The sequence below is a fragment of the Helobdella robusta genome (genome assembly GCF_000326865.2).
Source record: "Helobdella robusta unplaced genomic scaffold HELROscaffold_1, whole genome shotgun sequence".
Lineage (NCBI taxonomy): Eukaryota > Metazoa > Annelida > Clitellata > Rhynchobdellida > Glossiphoniidae > Helobdella > Helobdella robusta.
In genome coordinates this window covers 10009947-10033349 of record NW_008703570.1, presented here as the reverse complement: position 1 = coordinate 10033349, position 23403 = coordinate 10009947, and the positions used below count along the sequence as shown (strand labels likewise).

The 23403-nt window shown below is 32.9% G+C and overlaps 3 protein-coding genes across 3 annotated transcripts; 1 reads left to right on the top strand and 2 right to left on the bottom strand.

Annotated features, from left to right (window-relative positions):
• Positions 1–10568: 10568 nt before the first annotated feature.
• Positions 10569–14936, bottom strand: HELRODRAFT_105574 (hypothetical protein). Its single transcript, XM_009011323.1, has 11 exons — positions 14898–14936; positions 14325–14477; positions 14034–14189; positions 13775–13867; positions 13242–13518; positions 12991–13082; positions 12638–12774; positions 12020–12125; positions 11468–11632; positions 11045–11118; positions 10569–10850 (listed from the first exon to the last, which is right to left on the bottom strand). The coding sequence occupies exons 2-11, from the start codon at positions 14376–14378 to the stop codon at positions 10721–10723; spliced, it is 1284 nt and encodes a 427-aa protein (XP_009009571.1). The 5' UTR covers positions 14379–14477; positions 14898–14936; the 3' UTR covers positions 10569–10720.
• Positions 14937–15694: 758 nt separating this feature from the next.
• HELRODRAFT_159438 (hypothetical protein) lies at positions 15695–16967 on the top strand (the record flags this gene model as incomplete). The annotated part of the gene is made up of 5 exons (XM_009011322.1): positions 15695–15722; positions 15874–16146; positions 16296–16429; positions 16626–16693; positions 16853–16967. 5 exons carry the CDS (start codon positions 15695–15697, stop codon positions 16965–16967), a joined length of 618 nt encoding a protein of 205 aa, XP_009009570.1.
• A 2823-nt stretch (positions 16968–19790) lies between these two features.
• On the bottom strand, positions 19791–23311 carry HELRODRAFT_188009 (hypothetical protein). The gene is made up of 6 exons (XM_009011321.1): positions 22866–23311; positions 22327–22437; positions 22057–22220; positions 21726–21858; positions 21275–21457; positions 19791–20864 (listed from the first exon to the last, which is right to left on the bottom strand). The coding sequence occupies exons 1-6, from the start codon at positions 22978–22980 to the stop codon at positions 20518–20520; spliced, it is 1053 nt and encodes a 350-aa protein (XP_009009569.1). The 5' UTR covers positions 22981–23311; the 3' UTR covers positions 19791–20517.
• Positions 23312–23403: the final 92 nt, after the last annotated feature.

Below are 23403 nucleotides of genomic sequence, written 5' to 3'. Positions count from 1 at the left end.
TGATGATAATGGTGATAATAATAATCACCTTGTTGACGAATGATAATGGTGAGGAGGCCACCAATGATGAAAATTATGATGATGAAGAAGACGATGATGAATAGAATTATAATAATGATGAAGATGATTATAATGATTATGATGAAAAAGACGATGATGAATAGAATGATAATAATGATGAAAGTGATGATAATGATGATGAAGAAGAAGAAGAAGAAGAAGAAGAAGAGGAAGAAGAAGAAAAAGAAGAAGAAGACGATAATGAATAGAATGATGATAATGATGAAGGTAATGATGGTGATGAGTATGATGAAGAAAAAGAAGACGACGAGGAATAGAATGATGATAGTGATGAAAGTGATGGTGGTGATGATGATGATGAGGATGTTGCTTGGTAGTATCTGTTTTATTTGAGACAATAAAAATGTAACATCAACCTTTCGATAACAAAAGCAACAACAAAAACAATGCAGAAATGATGACAACAACAACAAAAACAATAAAGATGACAACAACTACGTTAACAACAACAACATCATTAACAACATCAATAATTGCGTCACCAACAACAACAGCAGCAATAAACAGAGCATTATAAACGTAAACAATATCGGCCGGAAGTATCCATGTGATGTCATTGTCAACCGGAAGTGTTTCTATGACGTCATTATCAAGCAAGAAAAAAAGGATGATGATAATGATGACGACAGATAAGACGTCAATGTTGATAATGATTGAAGAGCTGATAAAAAACATAGAAGCGAAAGATAATTTTCTTCATTTGGTTATGCTATTAAAAGACACGTAAGCAAAATGGAAATAATGGTGAAGTTGCTGATGATGGCGACGATAGTGATTATGATAATGATAATAATGATATCAAAAATGATAATGATTGATGATGATGTTAATTGTGATAATCGGTGTCGGTTATGTCAAAACTAAAGACTAAGCGAACATTCAGTAAAAATTTGACTTTCGGCTTCGACAATTTTTAAAAGCTGAACCGCCGAATGTTGCAATTTGCGTTTAAACCATCCCTTTTTGAGATTTTTGAAATCAATAGTTGTTGATTATTATAAAAGAAAAATTTATTTTGGCAATCAGAGCCGTTAAAACATTTGGATTTGAACAACAGATTGAATATTATCTAGATGAAAAGTTATTGGATAGACATGGATGGTTTACTGTTTTTTTTCAATTTCTTATTTTTTATTCTATAAAATAAATTTTTTTTCAAAATTTTGGTTTTTTGGCATTCTGTTTTCGACTTTGATCAAATAGTAGATGAACTAATCGGCTATTTGATTTTTGTAATATTATTATTATTATTAATAATAACAATACTAATCAAAATCATCATCATCATCATCATCATCCTAGGTAACTTTGCAATCAATCATATAGCATTAAACAATGCCGTCTTGATTACGGCATTGTCTGCTTAATGGAAACTTAACTATGGGACATTTTTAAGGATGATTTTGTATATAGTAGATTTTTTTGTATAAAATGTTCCATTCGTATGATGCATATGTTTGTGTTTAATGTTTGTATGCTTATGTGATTTTATTTGTATGTGTATATATTTGTATTTAATGTTGGTATGCGCATACGCTTGCATTTGTATGTGTTTATATTTGTATTAAATGTTTGAACATGTGTATTGCTGTATTGTGTGTTTGTATGTGTATATGTTTGTATAATATGTTTGTATAGTGGTGGCAATGTATGTAGTTTTGAATGAATGTATGTATATGTGTGTCTCTAGGGTAGATAGATATGCATATATATTTCTATATATATATATATATATATATATATATATATATATATATATATATATAGAAATTTGTTAAACAAGTTGTTAAACATGTTTGTTAAACACAATGTTTTATAAATGTTTAATCTAAGTTTATGTTTGTATACATACATCCCTGTCCAACAATTAAAATTAACAAACAAATAAAAACAAAATTAACAGATAAATAAACAACAAAAATGAACAAACAAATAAACCAATAAAAATAGACGATAATTGTATATGTGTGTATGTATGCATGTATTGCAATAAAAATGCGATTATGCTTGTAATAAAATAGATACTGTATATACGCACGTAAATTGTTTATTGTACACACATTCACACACACATCTTTAATAAAAAATATAATAAACTTATAATAAAGTAAATATTTTGTACACATACACACACACACTATATATATACATACATACGTACACACACATATTTATATGTATACATATTTGCATGTGTTTATGTATGGCGCCATTTGCCATATAAAGCCAGCCATCAATCAAAGCAGCCTAATATCATAAAACAGGGAGAAATATTTTATGGTGGAAGTTGTGTTATAGTGGTGAGGAATAACGGTGATGATGATAATGATGACGATTGTGATGGTGTTGCTGCTGCTGATGATGGTTGTGGTGGTGATGATAATGATGATGATGATGACCACGACGACGATGATGATGACGATGATGATGGTGATGAGGATGATAAGTCAATGCAGGCAGCTTTTTATTAAACTCTAATTTTTTTTTGGTTCCAAATAAAAATTTTTTGGACAGGATCATCACAACATATGATTTCATGAAAGTTTCATTTCAGAAGATACAAATTGCTCAACTCACTCATACACACGCGAAATTATATACACATACACACATTTACATACAAATGCATGATTGTAAACACACACACACACACACACACACACATATATATATATATATATATATTTATATATATATATATATATATACTCACACACACAAACATGTGCACATACACACAAGTTAAGTTGCAATTGACTTTTGAATAAAATCTTCCAGGTTGAAATCTTCAGTAGACTGTGGAACAATAGCGGCCAACTTTCATTCTTTTGCGGAAGAAAAATTTTTTTGTCGCAGTCCCTTAGAAATAATTTTCATTTGTGCAGCATATGCAAACATCTTGACAAACACAAACACACACACACACACACACACACACACACACACGCACAAACAAACACACGTTTAGACTAACTTAAATAAACCCACGCTAACGCATTAAACCAAAAGTGGTACCATCTCATTAGGATTTCCATTAGATGGCTGATGATGCGACAGTAGTGAACGAAGTGCAATACATTTCTGATAAACAATACGTATTTACATAGATAAATACACACATACCTATATACAGACAAACGTATATAAATCTAGACACAGACAGATTTAAAGACAGACAGACAGACAAACAGGCAGACATACGGACAGCTATAACAGCACTAGCCTGGGTCCCATAATTTCGAAATGTCATTTTAAGCGGAGATTAATCAATGATTTAAGGGACGCGTTGGATGATGCTCTGCGTAATTTGATCAGGCATTTCTAGGTACAACAATGCGGTATTCTTATGGTCTGATGGCCTTTGTTTTTCGCTGCTGTATCATACTTATTTTCCATTCCAAGAAGTTAGGCTGTTGTTCTTCTAGTATAAGTCTTTTGATTTTTCGTTTTGATTTGTATTTTTTTTTTATTTAAAATTTTCAGATGTCTAGCGGTCGGTGTTGATGATTTACATTTTGTATTCATTGTATTTTTGAAAAGAAAATAATGGAGGCAGAAGAATTGTCTTGTTCCACGCAGGATGATTTTGCTGTTTGCATTGTTTTGCTACGGCGCGGTTTTGTACTGGTAAAGTATTGTATCGTGTACGATGTATGTATGTGTGTGTGTGTGTGTGTGTCTGTGTATGTACGTGTGAATGTATGTATATGTATGTACGTACGTATGTATGTATGTGTATATATGTGTGTGTTCGTGTGTGTACGTGTGTGTGTATGTTTGCGTATATGTTTATATACATGTGCATACGTTTATTTAGATAGAACGTTTCATTATATGTTTTTGTTTTGACAATTTTAAGTTTGCATCGTTTGTTTGCGACGAATTCCTCATCAATGCGGTTGAGTCTGCCGTCTTTTTTGTGCTGTTTTTGAACAGATATGCTCGAATTTTTCAAACTTCTTGAAACGATAAAACGACATGAAAAGTTCTAGTCAGGAAAACAAAATGATACTGAGAGAGGAAAACATAAAGAGAAAGAGAGAGAGAAAGTGAGAAGAAAAAGAAAAAGTAAAATAGAAAGAAAGTTCTGTGGGTGAGAGATTGAAGGAGGGAGTGAGTGCAAATTTTCAGTCCAGTTCACTTAACCACCTAGGGAGGTGGACTAATGGATGGATGGATGGATAAGTGATGAATGAATGAGGGAATGAATGAATGAATAAATAAAATGCAATAAGGAATTAATTAATAAATGAATGCACGCTTGAATGCTTCCATAAATGAATAAATGCAGCATGCATGCATGAACTAGTTTAAAAAATTTTCAATCACTTGTTCTTATTTTCTTCATTTACCTAACTAACACGATGAATGACTATCTAAAGTTTACATAAACAATTAAATAAAATGTTTTAAAAAAAACTAACAGTTGAAATAAAGATACACAGCCCGTACATACTATTCTCACAATGGTGGATTTAGAAGCTGGTCAACAACCATCTTGTGTCAATTTTTTTTAATTCAGATAATAAATACACTCTTTAGACATTATCAGATACCGTTTTAAATTGCAAAAATGGCAAAAGTCAACACAAACAAAAAATAATGACCACCAACTTTTTTTAGGCAACCCCACAGCACAAAGCAAAATGTTCTATAGTCCTTCACCCTTTCCTCCGTCAAAGTTGTCCAGATCCGCTTGTGAATATACATAAGAGAGAGAGAGAGAGAGAGAGAGAGAAAGAAAAAGAAAGAGAGAGTGAGAGAGAAATGATAAGAGAAATTTAGTGCAAATTAACAAACTAATATAAAAATAAAAGTGTGTGTGTGTATGTGTGTGTGTCTGTGTGTTGGGTGTGTCTGTGTGTGTATGTGTGTCTGTGTGTATGTGTTGTTAATCATTTTATATTCCATCCAATCCTACCTACATCCAATTTCTCAATCTCCAATGTATAGTAAAGGTTTCGCATATGGAATCATCCATCGCCTGAATTTCAAACATTATAGATCTTATCGAGGTCCTAATAACGAGCGGTGCGTGGTTTGTTATTAATCACCATCACCATCATCATCATCATTATTATTATTATTATTATTACCATCAACATCGTCATCAACATCACCAAGATCACAATCATCGTTATCATTAGCGTTGCAGTTTATTTAAATCATGGCTGTTATTAAATCATCGTCAGTGATTTAATCAGCATAGTCTCATCATCATCATCATCATCATCGTTGACGTGTAACATAATGATGATGATGGTAGAAATGGTGACGATGATGATGATGGTGACGATGATGATGATGGCGACGATGATGATGATGGCGACGATGATGATGATGGTGACGATGATGATGATGGTGACGATGATGATGGTGACGATGATGATGATAATGACGGAGACGATGATGACAACAATGGAGATGATGATCACAAAGGCGGCCATGAAAGGCAATCTGCTTTGTCATAATTTGATTTATTTCCAACGCAGCAATCATCGTCGTCGTCATCATCGTCGTCACTCTTTTCGTCAGTTTAATAAACTGTAATCTTGATCATCTTGATCCTTATAACTACCCTCTCATTTTAATCACTATCTTCGTCATCATTTTCATCATCGTCGTTGCTGATGACAATAGCAAAAACATTGTTGTCATGTCGTCAACATCAGTTACTCCGTTGTTGTCTTCATCTTCCTCTTTTTCTCTTCCTCCTCCTCCTCCTCCTCCTCATCATCATCATTTTCATCTACGTCATAGTCTTCGTCGTTATCATTATATACATAATGGTATCTTACTGCTGGTTATGCATTAAGATCTATATCTCTATCTATCTATGCTTTAATAATGATGACAACGACGATGATGATGATGACAACGATGACGATGATGATGACGACGATGATGATGATGAAAATGATAATAAAGAAGAGGGTGATGAACAGGAGTGGGAATGAAAATAAAATTTAAACGATCACTATTAAATAAAAAATAAAAATTCACGCACACTCACGCATATTCACAAACACGCACGCAAGCACACACTCACACACACATGCATACACACGTACTAACACACACACACATGCATACACACATGCATACACACAAACGCACTCAAAAAATGCATACTCACAAACACACACAGATACACAAACACACGCACGTGCTCTCACAAACATACCCATTCTGGTAAAAAGCGCACACACAAACAAACACACACAGACTAAAAAAACACACAAGAGAGATTTTAATAACAAATCAATTATTACGTTATGAACACTCGCAAGTATTAGTATTATTAAGGCATGTAATTCATATACATATTCATAGATACATAGATCATGGATGTCTCGATATATATACTTCTCTCATAGAAGTATCGAGACATGGATGTCTCGTAACTTCTATGAGAGAAGTATGTATATCGAGACATCCATGACACATACACGCACTTACATACATACACACATACGCACACACACTCTCACACACGCGCGTACACCACCCACATATATTCATCCAGGTGAGATAACCATAATGGAGCGTTTTCAATGGTGCACGCTGAAAATACGCTCTCTCAATTTTAACTTAATAAAATTTTGTATATGCTGTGTATGTACGTTTTGAATGTATTTTATGTATTAATTATCAAATAATATGTTATGTTATATATATTTAAAAATATGTCATAAACAATTTCTTAAAAATCATAAGAAAACCTGATTGTTAGTGGACTGTGATGCAAATTCATTCATCAACTTCTTAACACCTACCTATACAACGACTGGAACGCGCTGAAAAAACGCATGACAAACATCGCGTACGATAGGCGGAGATTTCTGCCGCTGATTGTTAAATTATATTACACAATTTCGGATTATAAACAAAATGATGAATTAGAGAGAGAGAAAGAGAGAGAGAAAGAGAGAGAGAAAGAGAGAGATACACAATAAAAGAGAAAGAGAGAGATACTCAGAGAGAGAGAGAGAGAGAGAGAGAGAGAGAGAGAGAGAGAGAGAGAGAGAGTGAGAGAGACATAGAGACAGATAGACAGACAGAGAAAGAGAGAGATACACAAAGAGAGAAAGAAAGAAAGGAGAGAGAAAAAAAGAGAGAGAGGGATCAAAATTTTTTTCAATTAGGACCACAATCTTGACACGCAGCTCTGTAAAGTGAATGAATAAATTTTGAATTAAAAAATAAAATTAAAAGATGTAGACATAGTAAAAAAAACCTTTAAAAATTATTATTGATACGACAAAAATACTAATCTCAATAGTGTACTTCATAATTTATCTCTGTCTTTCTTCAATTATCGCTTGGTCTGACTCTATGTGTCTTAAACTTAATCCTTCTAAGTTTGAATTAATTTGTTTTAATAAATCTAAACACTCTATTACTATTCCTCCTATTATCTTACCTGATTCTAAAACTCTTGATATCTCTCATAAGTTTCGTAGTCTAGGTTTTATCTTTGATTCTACTATGTCTCTCTCTTCTCAGATTAATAGTGTTGCTAGAAGCTCTTACTTTCATCTACGTAGAATAAAAAAATTTTTGCCTTTTCTTGAAGATCCTACTCTTCTCTTTCTTGTTACTTTGTTAGTATTATCTAGAATTGATTATTGTAACTCGCTCTACTATGGTCTTCCTGACTCTATACTCTATCCTTTAAGTAAAGCTTTTAACTCTGCTGCTCATCTAGTTGCTCGTGCCCCTTTCTTTTCTCATATATCTCCATATCTTGTTCTCTTGCACTGGCTACCTATAAAATATAGAATAATTTTTAAAATTTGCACGTTCATGTATAAGTCTCAATCTAAATTATTTCCTAAGTATTTATCAGATATATTAATTGAACCTAAACGCCCCGGTTTACGATCGTCTTCTTCTTCTCGCTTTTTCTTAACTCGTGTTAAACACTCTTTTGCCAAATCTGCTTTTGCTTTTTCTGGTCCTTTTCTCTGGAACTCTCTACCTACTTCTCTGACTACTTCTCCATCACTTGCAAAGTTTAGAAAGGATCTCAAGACCCATCTGTTTGCAAAATTTATTGAGGAGCGCTGTTGAACATCGCGGAAATAGCGCTTTATAAGCTAATTGATTGATTGATTGATTGAAAAAATTTTGTTAGTAAATTAAAAAGTTGTGTATAATAAAAAAACGAGTAAAAAATTTATGCAGATTTTGATTACTTCAATTAAATGTTTTTGTACAACTAATCATCAAACTATCTAAAAAATACCTGTTGCTGGTAATTCTGCCCTGATCAGATTTCTCAGGCGTACAAATACACAAACATACAAACCTAAAAAAACACAAACATACAAACCTAAAAAACACAAATATACAAACATACAAACCTTAAAAACACAAACATACAAACATACATGAAGGCAAGCATTCTGTGAGCAAAAAATGTTGTTAAGAACTGTTGTTGGAGGGAGGCACTCAAGACGGTTAAATAGAATTTATTTAACAGAATTATCGTCCCGTGCTTGCTGGCTGGCTGGTCAGTTCTCTGAGTGGCTACTCATGCGATCAAACAAATTGGTCAACACAATACAAAACGTAAATACAAATACACAAAAGCATAAAAAACGTAATAAATAAACAAACATGTGTATACATACGAATTTCGGAAAGTGAACTTATACGATCACATACAAAATAAATACAAATACGCCCAAATAACGAGTTGACAAATAAACAAACACACATTCGCATACACACTGTGAATGAGATAATGCTAGCATACTTGTGTCGCGAATTTTATTATTGAAATACATGAACATAAAATCATGAACATATAGGCAAACACACACACATACAAAGAAAGAGAGAGAGAGAGAGAGAAATATGCAAACGGTATTGCATATGCAATGCACGGCATTAATTTCTTGCTTGAATACATGACATGACACACAAATTAAACATGAACAGCCATAGAAACCGCACCAAAAATATTTCAAACTGTAGCATCGTAACGACAAAAACAACATCAACTATACAAACCAACAACATCAGAAACAACACACCACAGCATCAACAATAGAATAAACGTGCCACATTATCAGCAACAACGATAATACAAATATATATGCATTGTTTACAGAGGTGAGTCGGTCAAACATTAATTTCCGGTATATCGGATAGTGATGTGAATATAATAACCGACAGTCCGACCTGAGGTGAATGCTAATTGATCGAACATTCCATGTGCTATTTCGGAAAACCGGAAACCGCAGTGAAACATCAATAACAAACAACACAGATCGCCACGCTTGTACTAATAATAGTCATGTTGTTTATTTATTTCCGTAAATTCATTTTATTGCTCGCATGTGCATTACATTACTACTACCACGTTCACCAATCACTATTGTGGTCAGTGTGGACCGGTCAATGATATTATTTAGTCAAGAATTAAAAACTAAATACTGTAACCGATTGAACTATAAAACGCTATGCAAAAAAGTAATTTTATCAGGTTAACAAAATGATTCACCAATGGTTTCAACCTAGCGTTATGAAATTTCGAAAGCAATTTCTGTTGACGTCAAACTTTACTTTCTTTTCTCGGTTGTTAGTTTCCGTCGGATCCAAAGATAGGACCATTTGTGAGAGACGAGATCAAGGCTACTAAGGTCTGCGTTACCACGTCGATCATTTGTTACGATTTAAATACTGCATTATATTACCACTCCAATCTGTGCAATGGTAACTTAGAGCGAATCTGTTTTAAACAATTTGATATTTCATCAGAGCATCGTTTCACATATCAAGTTAGTGGACGAACATTTGTGAACAGCGTGACTAAAGAACACTGCTCGGTTAAAAAGGCTCAGACTCATCTAATAGACCGATAGCTTAATATGAACACGCAACATAAAAATGCCTGGTATACGTAAGATTCACTCTATAAAGAACTTCAAAAAACAATCATTTTGTGATGGGGTAGCAGACAGGCCAGCTGATCGCTTAATTCAATTTAGAATTGTGTATATAGACATAATATTTTCTGAAGGAATATTTAATTAATTCTACCAAAAACTGCAAAAATGTCGTCCAGCCAAACAGATATTTTGTTTTTCGGTTCTTATTACGTAACTGATACGCACGCATATATGCAGACGAGATAACACTGGAACAACGTAACATTGGTTGACAGTTGGATGAACTTAACATTTTGGTCGTCTCTCAAATAAGATTGTATCAGAAATTGTGCAGTGGGGAATCCAGTTTTCAGCCTTTACCTCATGAACTTACCTTTGCCCAAACGTGCCAAAGTCAAAAGAATTTCTAACATGTCAAGTAGTTTTATTCTGTCAAATAAGTTCGGGGAAAAGAAAGAACATGAGCAGACATGTAAGCACAATTTTACACCCGTTTTGACCTTTTTATAAAATCGACCATCACAAATTTGTTGCGGACCTGAGAATCGGGAAAAATAGCAAAAAATGTGAACACACTTGACAGCTTGAAACGGCATTCCAATTATTGTATTTGCGACTTTTGAACATAAAAAAAACTAATACGAATAAATAACGAAAGATTCAAATAAAATTATTTACACATATAAACAAAACAATCACAACACTAAATAATGAAACAATTTATTAAAAAAACAGTTCATTCAGGCCGGAGTTCTATCCCATCTCCACAACGTCCCATCGTCACACACAGCAATGATTATCGTCCCATCCCTACTGATCCCCAACTGCCTAACTGGTGTGTTACATTTCGGGTGCGTCAGGATCAGCTGCCTGTATTCGAGAGAAAATATAATTAACGATAATATATAATTACCACTGATAATAAACATGACCTAAAAGTTTATCATAACTTAACAAATGTCAATGTAAATAAAAAAAGTTAAAGGTCTATTAGACTCTTTCTGAAATAACGGAATCAATAGGAGCATTAACGATTATAGAATGCTGACTAATAGGAATGTGACCTTGCATCGCTGATGTCTTCAACATCTAGATCCCATACAAATATCTTACCAGTCTGACTGCCGACAGCTAAAATCTGAAAGACAAACAGTAACAGTACCATGAAATAATAAATAAGTTAGAGACTGCCAAAACGTACACACCACACACACACACACACACACACACATACACACACACACGAATACAAGCAAGTTCACTCAAAAATAAAAAGCTTCAAATGTGAGCACATAATTTCTCACTCCAATACTAAACTAATACTGACCGATACTGACCAACGAATAACTGACGCACATATTTTACTAACCAATACTTCTAATATACACCAACAGATACTTATAAAACCTACATTACTTTAAACTAAATAACACTAAGAAATGCAAACGCTACCGACAAGCAATTAGTAACCAACACTACAAACTGACCTTCTGATCATAATCCAGAGAAAACCTCATGAACCAGATTTCACAGGCACTGAAGTCAAACTTGTGAAGAACCGATGTAACGTGACCGTCTGACGTTTTGATGAATCTCGTGTCAAAGGTTGACAGGCGGTTGGGCTTCCAGCACACGATCTTGTTATCACATGACTAGGGATGTGCGTGCATGTAGATAAACATGAAAATGAATGCAGCAGAAATAACAAAAAACTAGAAACATTAATTAAGTAATGAAAACACGAAATACTCAAGCAAAGAAAGTAAATTGAGTTAATTGCTTAAAAGTTTATGCAACAATAATGCTTGAAACTGTGCCAAAAATCAACAAAAGCATAAAAAAAATTACAATGGAGAAAAAAGATGCTAGTATTAATTTAAAATCAACATAAAGAACAAAATTAATATAAAAACATTAATATCTATCAAAATGTAGCGAAACTGTTTCAATATATTCTAAACAACATTCTCAATGAGAATAATGATGGAAGATGACAGCAAAGAAAAAAAATTTAAATAAGAATAAAAATAATAACAGACCTTTGAGAGGACAAACTTTCCCCACCACCTGACACAGTCGACGTAATTGTTGTGGATGTCACGAGTCGAGAAGTCTGGAAAGTGCTGGCTGTAAGTTTTGAATGGTCTGCAGGAATGACGTGATGTGATGCTACGACAATGACGCTGCCATGTGATGAGATGATGTCATAAAGAAAGACGTGATGATGTCACGAAAATGTGGTCACATCATGTCATGATGCAGTGTCATGGAAATGTGATGTAATAGCAAACAAGATAATGTCATTGGATGATGCAATAATGATTATTTGGCAGGAATAAGATGATGCGAGTGAGATGTAAATAAGTGATAAAGTTGCGACAATGTGATTCGATGATGTCAGGACAACATGAAAAAGATATGTTAAGGATGATTTATAACAAAATGATACAATAAAATAAAGATGTTTATATTAATAATGATGAACATTTAACAATTTATCATAAAAAATATGTCACTGTCATAACAAAATGTGGAGAAAATGAAATTGAAAAAGAACTGAATGAAAGAAAAAATCTGAACACACACACACACACACACACACACACACACACACACACACACACACACACACACACACACACACAGAGATTACTAACTTATCATTTTTATTCTTCTTATCATATTTATAAGACTTCTCAATTGCATCTACAATATAAGGATTATCAAGTTTCCATATTTTGAATGAATGATCCATGCCACACGATATCAACAGCTGACCATCAAAATCTATATCCTGGTGCCGTCGTTTTAGATAATATAATAATCTAATAAAAATAATTCTAATAAAAATATTATTAGAAATGTATCTGACAGTTTAATAAAGTGAAAATTTATTAACCATCTACGCTCATGTCATTTAGCTTACTAATAAAACTTATTATAAATACATTATCAATGAACATTAATTAGCTAATTAATTAATTAACTAATCAATGAAAGCACTACCAACACCACTGAGCAGCTCATCTCGATGGCCTTCGACTCCACCGAATATGGCAATGCAGAGGTCTGTCTTGATGTTCCACAGCCTTAATGTGTGATCTGTGGAAAACAAATTATAAAACAAAAATATGAAAAATAAGACTTGGCCATGTGAATATCAAGCAATCTATAAAAATATTATAAAGCAATATTTTCCTCTGTAGCAAATGCAACAATAAAAATGTATACTAATAAAATTTAAAGACCCAGTAAACAAACCTTTACTTATAGACAGCAGTATGTTTGAATCCTTCGTTGAAAACCTCAACTCGTTGACTGACATTCCATGGCCAATGTAGTTCTTGACAGGTCGGTGGGTGCAAGGACTGAGGATTCGGATGATTCCTCTGGAACCAGCTGCTGCCAAAATGGGCACTCCCAGCTCATCGTCAATGCTCCAGGCACATGTAAAAAAGTTTTCCTCACTGTCCGTATCAACATGTGTGGAGAGAAGGGTGACTTCGGGACTGGTTCGACTGCATTCATAGATTGAGATCTAGGTGGTTAGTTGGTGTGAATAATTTTAAATCAGCGAAACAAAAGAAAAAAGATAAAGCAAGAAAACTTATTTAATCAAAATTTCAAATATATAAAATAAATAAATAAATATTATTATAAACGCCAATAACACCGACAAAATGTGCAATAGTTTCTTATAGACAAAATTTCTGGACAAAATTATGAACAAACAGTTGAAAAGTGCACCAGACCACCATAAAAATATTATTAAATAATTATTTAGTAGCAACAACCTGGTTGCTCCCAACAGAAGCAAACAACGGTGGCCACTCATCTCTGTAGATCTCGTTGAACTGCACTCCAAATATTGGCTGACCATGTCCTTCCTGATTCAATTCATGTGAGGTGATGCACATGATGAGTCAACCATGCATGAAAATTGTTCTAATTAATAATTTGTAACCATTTAAAAACTAAACTATTGATGAAAACCACATTACATTTAATTTAATATGATCAATGAGAAAATATTTATTTGAAAGAAAAACTAACCATCAAATAATTGGTGCATGTGAATTGCAGTTTAGATTTTGGTTCCCTATCTTTCTTTGGTCGCTTCCTTCGAAGGCTTCCTTGTTTTGCTGTGCTGTCCGTGCAACGAGACGTGTCATCTGCTGTGCTACCTGTCTCAGTGTTCACAGATTCTATCTGCATTCAAAAAATTTATTATTCCTACATTTTTGTTATATGAATCATGTACTCACAACCTATTGTTTTAAAATTTTAAATGTAGAAAATTTACTAAATTAATAAAAAAAATGAGAATTAATCAAATAAAATTACATCATCTGAAGAATCGAGTGTCGTGTTGGAAGAGTTGAATGAATTGTTTATCATGCTGTTATAATTAGAAATTAGCAGAGTAGTTGCATTATGATGGGATCAAGCGTTTTTGTTGTCCAAGAAGTTGAGGTTATTTCTGCTGTCTTCAATATTCTGAGGTTTTATAACGTTGAATATAATTTTTTAATCTTAGGCGTTATCAGTTATGATTAACCATAACTGATAACATGTATTGTATGTAATATGTATGCATAATTTGATTCTCTGAAACTGAAATATATAAATAAGGCATAAGCAATCATGAAGTAATGTAGCACAACTTTTAAAATTCACTACATCAATTCGTTGACCCATTGCAGTGTTCGAAAATTTTCAGTATGCATTTTCATTATTAATTTAAGTTCATTTTTAAGCTTATTTATTTTATAATTCATGTCCATGCTTATCTTGCATAATTATAATTGCATGGGTAGGCAGAAAAGTATACTTTTGCCCTTTTTTCAAGCAATAAATAGCGTATGATTTTTTTAATAAAACAACACAATAATTAGAATGAGGTTAAAGCCGAATTACTTGCAGACAAATTTTGGCGCCGTCCGAAGTGTTAACTAAACCGAACAGAAAACAATTCTGACTTCTTGTTCAGTAACATCTAATAGCCGCATAAGCTAAAAGTATGAAAGCAAATAAGTGTTAAGCCAATAGGATTAACCATATAATTGCAAGTGTGAAACCGGTATTGTCAACAAATTCATATCATCTGACCGTAGATGAGATGACGCAGATATTTTTTTTGAAAATTTGTTTACGAGATGTTCTGGTGACATCCCATTCAGTGATTTAAACACAAGTACACAATTTTGAAGGTTACTCTTTTATCTATTGTCAACCAGTGTAGTTCCTCCAGGATGGGCGTCACGTGATCAAACTTCATCCTGCCAGTTACCAATTTTGCAGCTCATGTATTATGTATATATATATATATTATATATATATATTATAAACATATATACTATATATAACATTAAAAATTTTTAAACATGAACAAAAATACCAAAAAATATATTAAATTGTAAAATTTTACAAGTTTTCCATAAAAATTAAAAGCATAGATTGTTGCTTGTAAACGTATGAAGCTGGACACACATTACAAAGAGAGTTGTAAAAATAGGGCGCTTGGTCCGCTCGCTTCATTTCATAATAAGAATTTTTATAGAAGATTATCTCTCCTGCATATTTTCTCAATATGTAGGTCTGCTCCCTCTCGTTGCCATTCACAGAATCATGAAAATCGATTCACATAAAAATTTAGATATTATCGATGTTATCAACAAACCGAAAACCGCCGAAAAAGCGAAAGATTTAATAAAATGTCAGTGGACGAATTGCTGGCAGGAAGTTCCTTTTGTAGAACTTCTTGACCACATAACTTCAACTCACGTCAAATGTCAGCAAAAAAGGAAAACTATGAAGGAACAGGTGACGTTCACGTGCGAGTGGCAAGGGTGCAAAGTCTTCAATAAGCCCTCCACCCTCTACACATGGTTAGAGAAACACGTGGTCTGTCACCTAGGTAACAAGCCATACAGGTGCATTGTGGACAATTGTGGCATGAAGTTTGCATCTCAGGTTATGCTGAATCGACACGTCAACAAACATTTTGCTGCCAATCTTGCTCAAGGTAAAAATACAAAATCATTTTCAAATGGGAATGGCAAAGGGGGTAGGAGTAGAAATGGTACATCAAGTGCTGGAGATAACAATGACAGTGGGGCAAAGCCGCAAAGAAAAAGAAGGTCTAGGAAAATTAAAACTCGCCAAGGTATAGTTTAATTTCATTCCTGATGGTTAATTTTTCTGTTGTGAATTAAGTATATTTATATTAATTAAATATAAACAATAAATATAAAATTATATTAATAATTTGATGAGATGTTCCTTAAAAATTAATTTATTTTCTGGACACAACAGCTCCATCTGCGGTGCAGAGGGACCTCTTCGATTCGCTAACCATGAACTGCATCCAGAAATATCTGGTCAACTTCTCAAAACGAACTCAGGTACAGCAAACCAGCTCAGGTCAAATCATCACATTCCGTTCTGAGGTCTGTCTCTTCATTGTTGCTTTCATTGTTTCAGTTGTTGATGTGGTTTGTGGTGTTGAATTGAAATTTGTGTGCTCTGATGTTATTGATTTATGCCATGCTTGCTAATCTATTTTTAATCCTATTTTTATGTATGCGAATAGGATTTGCTATTTCAATTGAAACTATATCTAAGTTATCTTTACTTTCTATCCAGGTGATTGGCTATCGAACAGATGCAAACAACGTCAGGTGGTCCCTCATTTGCTGGTCTCCGAGTCACATGTCAGTGGCCTACAATTTATGTTTTAATGGTTTTTGTTACCCTTGTTTATTTATCATTTAAGGGAATTTATATGAACAGTTAATTATAAATTGGAAATGATCTAATTAACAATTAAACTATTAGTTAATTGATCATTCTATGCTCATTTAATTGAACAGCATACCAGATGAATGGGTGAAGGATAGCGAATTAACATCAAAACAAACTCAGGCCATACCTCTGTCACATCTCTCTGGGGACGCCATTAAATACTTCATGTGTCACCAGGATTAAATTTTCATTCACCTATTTCTTTGATGTTTTATTCATTTGTCAACACATTTTCTGTTGTAAGTCCGTCTGTATCTGCCATTTTTTTTCTCATTGTCTTTTAAGGGTATACATTGCTTGTTATATGTGTGTGCTTTCGGATGTATCTTTTTTATCTGTGAATGTTTTCACGTTCGTTGTGTTTGTAGGTTGGGCTTGCTGTCTGTTCTGAACTTTCCGTCGGGTTTTCTTTGTGTTTTTGTTTCATATAATACCTTGTTATATGTTAAAAGATGTGCTAATTTCACTGCATTGTTCTAGGAATTGCTTATATGTTTTTGTATGTTGTATTCTAATTTAATAAAATTGTTAGATTTTCCTTCTTCGTTGCATTGATTTATAGCTTTTGATTATTTTAAATTAACTAAGTTAACAACATTTGTCTGCATGTTAGTTTGTTTCTTCTAAAGATTCAGTTTTATTGGTATCATTTACGAAATGGTGGTTTGATGTGCACGCGAGCGAGTCCGATAAACTTTTCTTTTTTTCATATATGTATCAACAACATTTGCTATTAATAAATTTTATTTTCAGTTTTTTTTTCTTTTTTTTGTATTCTTTTGTTGTGAGCTATTAATTACATTTAACGTTACTAACATCACTTCTCGTAATGTACATAAACCGTTGTTCACATTTCAACACATGTACAAATGTGTGTGTGCATGCGTGCGTGTGTGTGTGTGTGTGTTTCTTAGAGGTATCTAACAAAATCAGTTTTTTTTAATATATGTTATATTTTCATTTGTATAAAAAAATTTAAAAGTTTTTTCATCAAATATCTGGTTGAATGATCCATTCAATATGTTTGATGTTATAGCGCTAAGATACATTTAGAAGTATGCATTAATTCATCCTAGTAGTAAACTTATTCAAATTTTAAGTTCCGCTCAGCTCCTTCTGGCATGTTCAACCAATCTCTGTTTTAAATCATCGTATGTTTCTACTACACGTCTACTTCTGATTTTGTGACATTTTCTGGCTTCTATACTTTTTTGCTAAAGCTGGCCATGAGTCTTTGTAAACAATAGACATGCGCATTTATTATTTCATTTGTTCTTCATTTATTGACCGTTTCACTCAAGACAACTGTTGTCTTCATCTGCCTTTCACTCTTTTCCATCGATATATTCCCATGCCAGACGCAATTTCATTCTTATATGATTTTTTATTTTTAAATGAAACTCTTGGCCAAACTAATTTTATTCCTGCCTATTGCCGCTTTGTTGCGCTCGTTACTTTGACAGCATTGAAAACATGCTATCACCTCTGTTCGTTTTTAATTCTCAGTATCTGCCTGTTGTGCATGTGTTATCACTACTGTGTAAAGGATTAGTATTTGATTTATTTTTTCCAATTTTATCTAATATTTCTGTTAAATTATTTTTTTATTTTCATTTAAGAACTGATCAATTATCCAACGCAAGACAGGTCCTCCATATTTTTTTAATTATTTTAAAAACTCCACTTCCTTGAAACTATAAAAATGGAAATATTATGTATAATAATAAAGTGCTTATGTATTAATCGTACACCATAATTTAAAACGTAACTTAATTTTTATAGATAATATGGATAAATATATATGTATATATGGTTATATATGATATATAAATATATATATATATATATATATGTATATATGGTTATATATGATATATAAATATATATATGATATAATAATAGCATAATTAAATGTTTCTAGTTTCTATTTAGCCACTCTACTAAATATAATCTAGGCAATTGAATATGAATGTATACATGCACGTGTATAGCGACTATAGGATACTAGGAAGTGATAAATTTTACGAGCAGACAATGGCCAGTTAGTTCATCTACTGGAATATTTTTGCTGTTTGTCATTAATCTGTTGTTGTTGCTATCAGAGTTTTTATAATTTTTTTTTGTCATTCATTCGAGTTTTTTAGTTAGAAGCCGATGATTGTATCTATCATTAACTATCAGTGAATAGTTAATGATACTAAGGAAATACAGGCGTTTATTTGTCAACTGCGTGCCAATATTTTTTGCACACCATTTCAATTTTCAGCGTTTAGGTAAAGCATTTACACATTGATATGAAATAGGCATTAACGATTTTAAGAGTTAAGATATTTAAAGTAAGTTAAGTTTAACATCGATAATTACACCAAACAAACGTCTCTAACTCACTTTTTTTACGGGTGACTTAGCACATATTCATTCTACCTTACTGTAAATAACTAACGTAATTAACATAATGTAATGACATTCTAATGTGACTTGGTAAATTAATGTCGTAAATAAGTTAATGTAATGTAATTTTATTTGAATGTGATTTACAGCGTTGGTGAACGACAATTAGTCGCTACTTTTTCATTTTTCCATTTGTTACAATCTTTTAAAAAAGCACGTGGGGCTGAGTAGGCATATGTAATTTTAAATGACCATCTATTAGGAATTCTATAAGATATAACCGTAGTTAGAGTAGTGTTAATAAATGTAATTTTTTATTATTAATATTATAATTATTAATAAGTTTATACGTGCTATGCCTTAAAAATATTCATGTTGGAATAAGTGTGTTTTCGCTATGTAAATGTTTTATCATTATTTTTAATGTCGTTCTTGTCGTCGTTTTTGGTATTATTATCATTGTTGTTTTGGTTTTGTTGTTGTGTTTGATTTTTTCCATTTCACGTATTGGATTGTAGATAATGTTAGAATGTTTCTCCTTTTTAAATTTGAAACTTTCAAAAAATGGAACGTAGATTTAGATGCATTATCTGTTAATTTGAGAGATCATTGAAATTAACATTAAGAACATTTTTTTTAATTAGAAACACGTTATAATCGTTTATTTTATTCACACATGCACACAACACATACATACGCAAAAACACACAACCCTATAGGTAGTTATTTTAACGTTTTCACATTTAAAAAATGTATCAATTTAGGCATGCATATTTTCATACACGCACGCACTTGTGTTCAGAGTTTCATATTGGTTTTTCGTTATATCACTGTGTGGTACTTATCAAAATAACGATAACACAGAGGACCATAAACTGCCGAATAATTATTTTCTTCCTTTTGTGCTTTGTTTCAGTTGTTTCTGTTTCAATTTTTTGTTTTTCCAAATTAAATTTTGTTGTTGATTAAGATAAATTTAATAAATGCTAAATCATCATAGACATACATAGACGTCTAAATCATCAATCTGGTTTGTGGAGTCCTTTGCGGAAAATTTTTTTCCAAACTTCAACCGCCCGCTTCTGCAACCGTCCACATCTACATTCGCCCGCATCAAATTTTCGGTTGATTTCGAATTTACTATATATAATCAAAAGGGTATACCCCTTAACGTTTTTGGTAACAAATTGTTTTTTATTGATAGCCACAGAGAATTAATATAGTTTCAACCAGCTTTTTTTTTATAACAGACCACCTCAGCTAAAAGTGGAGACAATTGCTTCAACCTACTTTTAAACTTTCCACATCACCACATGTAAAGCAAACATATATGTTTATTGCATCAGGTTGGCGATCCTGTGACGGAAGCGTCCAAGAAATCATAGTCAGTGTCCGTGTGTAGGTGCTGACCGTTGTCCAAGTAGAGGTCATTAGATGTTCTCGGGAAGTAGTTGTTGCCGTACGAAGACCTGGGCGAGCGATTGTATCTTAGGATGGATGATGGTGGTGTGGACGGTGTAGCTGCTACTTGAATCTGCTGTAGTGGTCGCAAGGAATGGACCGAGTGTTGTGGTGATGTCGTTTGCGTTGGCGAGTAGAGGATTGTTGTCGATTTTCTCATCGGGTTGGATTTCAAAGAGCTTGCACGTTGGTTAGACTGGAGGAAAGTTTGACTTTGAGATGTTATATCTGGTTGATTTTTTATTTATTTTTTGTTATATCAATTTATAAATCATCGACGTGTTAATTAAAAATTGTTGAGGAAAATTTATTCGATGTAATTTTCTTTGTACAATTTGCGGGTGAATTGTTTATTTCTCAATCACAATTTTGAAAAATGAAAACGTATGCTAGAGTAGCTGGTGGGCTTTTAAATATTGAGAGTAATAAAAGATTGTCCTCGTCAAGTTATTCAGAGGTAAAATATAAATTAACGTCTTCAAGTCGGTTCACGTACAGGTAAGTATGTACCCTATATATGCATTCATTAACATTTTTGTTATTGTTAAACCAAACAATAACATTAATTTATAAAATGCTCTAAATGGCCACCCTGCTAGAGAACTTAAACAATAAAATAGTAAATTCATCCGACCAACCGTAGCTGGTCTCTGGATCGATGTTGCTCAGGATCTTTTTCTGATCCTCTCCAAGGTAGCACCGATCCGGAAGTCTCTTGTCCTGGCCAGTTAGCACGCAGACGATTTTTGCGATAATCATCGTTAGGACCATGCCGCTTATTATCAGCGCGGCAATTGTTCCGACGGGAAATGCGAACAATTCTGTTGAGACGATATCGCAAATTAGAACTCGAATAATATTATTAATATTATTATTCCATTATTATTACTAAAAAATATTCAGCAATAAAATTGATTATTTATCGTTATTATTATCTTATCCATATTTTATAGACAAATTTTTAATGTTTCGTCACTGTCATTGTATTACCAATTTTCTTACCAATTGTACAATATAAACAATACAAATATACATTGTTCTGACGCTCTATAACACTACAACTTTATAAAGGATGGTCAGTGAAAGGACCTTGCATGGCTAGTACAGAGAGTGAGAAGTAGTAGTCGGACGCGATGTGACCTCTGTAGTGATAAAGTGTCAGACAGTATGTCGGACTGTTGACTAGAGCTGTTGGAAACTTGCTCGAGCAATTGAACGATGTCTGTATGTGAGGTGATACTTTTTTCTAGAAACGTTTCTAACAAAACAATGCACATATACAAATAGATACCAGAGAATGAGTAGAAGAACAGCCAATAAAAAACAAAACAACTGCTCTTATAATAAATTTATAAAAATGCAATATACATGCAGGCCAATTCCTTCAGATTAAAACCGAAGTTTTAAAAAACCTGCTCACCAGAAGACCCTTTCTGCGACCTTCGCAATCGCTATAAATAGCTAGAAATGGTTCTTCAAATGGTTTCTCACACCACCAGACGTTGACCTTGAGTGACATCATTCTGTCTCCAAGGTTGAAGGCCAAGGTGCATTCTGAAGGTTGTTTCGTTTGGTTTGACTTTCCTTTTGAAAGTTAAAAACGCATTGATTAGATATTCATCAAACTTTTTTTTAAATGATTGACTCAAATTTGTAATCAAATGTAATTTGAAAAAAATGCGCTGCGAACCTTCGTATCTATCGGACTTGACGATGTAGAAGTCGCCTTCAGACATGTCATCGTTTCGTATCGGTCGGATCTTCTCGCAACTGTGCTCACCCTCGCTCGCGTCCATGTAGTCTGAACGTTTCATCATCGCCACATTATGTTATCATTGAATGCTTCATTATAATTAGGTGTTATCATTGAATGTTTCATCATCATCGTGTGTTATCATTGAATGTTTCATCATCATCATTATATCTTATATTCATTTGTATACGATTATGTGATTTATTATGATCTGTTAAATGAAAATTCTTTCAATTAAGTTTGTTTCCTGTCTTAATTGAAGAACGATGATTACATGATGGGTCATTTAATGAAAACTAATACGTTAGCCGAAAAATTAACATACTAACATACGAAAACTCAAAAAAGAAGATTAATAAATAGTGCTACGATTACATCACAACACAATAAAAGACAAATTCGTTTTTTCAATAAGGTTTAATTAATTAATTTAAACAAATTTGAAACCATCCACCGATATGCATTCCAAAACTAACAATTTTTCCAAAATCTTCCATTCTGTGTTTCCGTCCTTTGCACGTTGAAACAAAAATATGGAATGAAAATAATCCAGAAGGGCCTCACTAACAGATGAATATCTATCACCATCATTGATAAATTAAAAACTTAACGTTAAAGTTTCATTTGAAACTTTTCAATAACGTTTATTTATTTATTACTTTTTTTTATGTCTAGGTGTAACTCAATTTTATTAAACAAAAGGTAATTTGATTTTATATAAGATTGCTGATTTTTAAACTTGTCAAGTTAACAAAGCAGATACATTAAAAATCGTTAAATTTGCCTTTATTTTTAAACATTAGTGACAGAAATATTAACAAGAAACTTAAATAATATACAATAAAATCCAAGTTATAGAGACAGGCGCATATTAAAATGATGTAAACAGAGCCTAAACGTTCATTCGTTCATTCATTCGTTCGTTCATTCATTCATTCAGCGTTTATCGCAAACGAGCATGCATCTGTCCAAATGTCCACGTTGGCCACGCGAATCATCAGTCCATCAATGCTT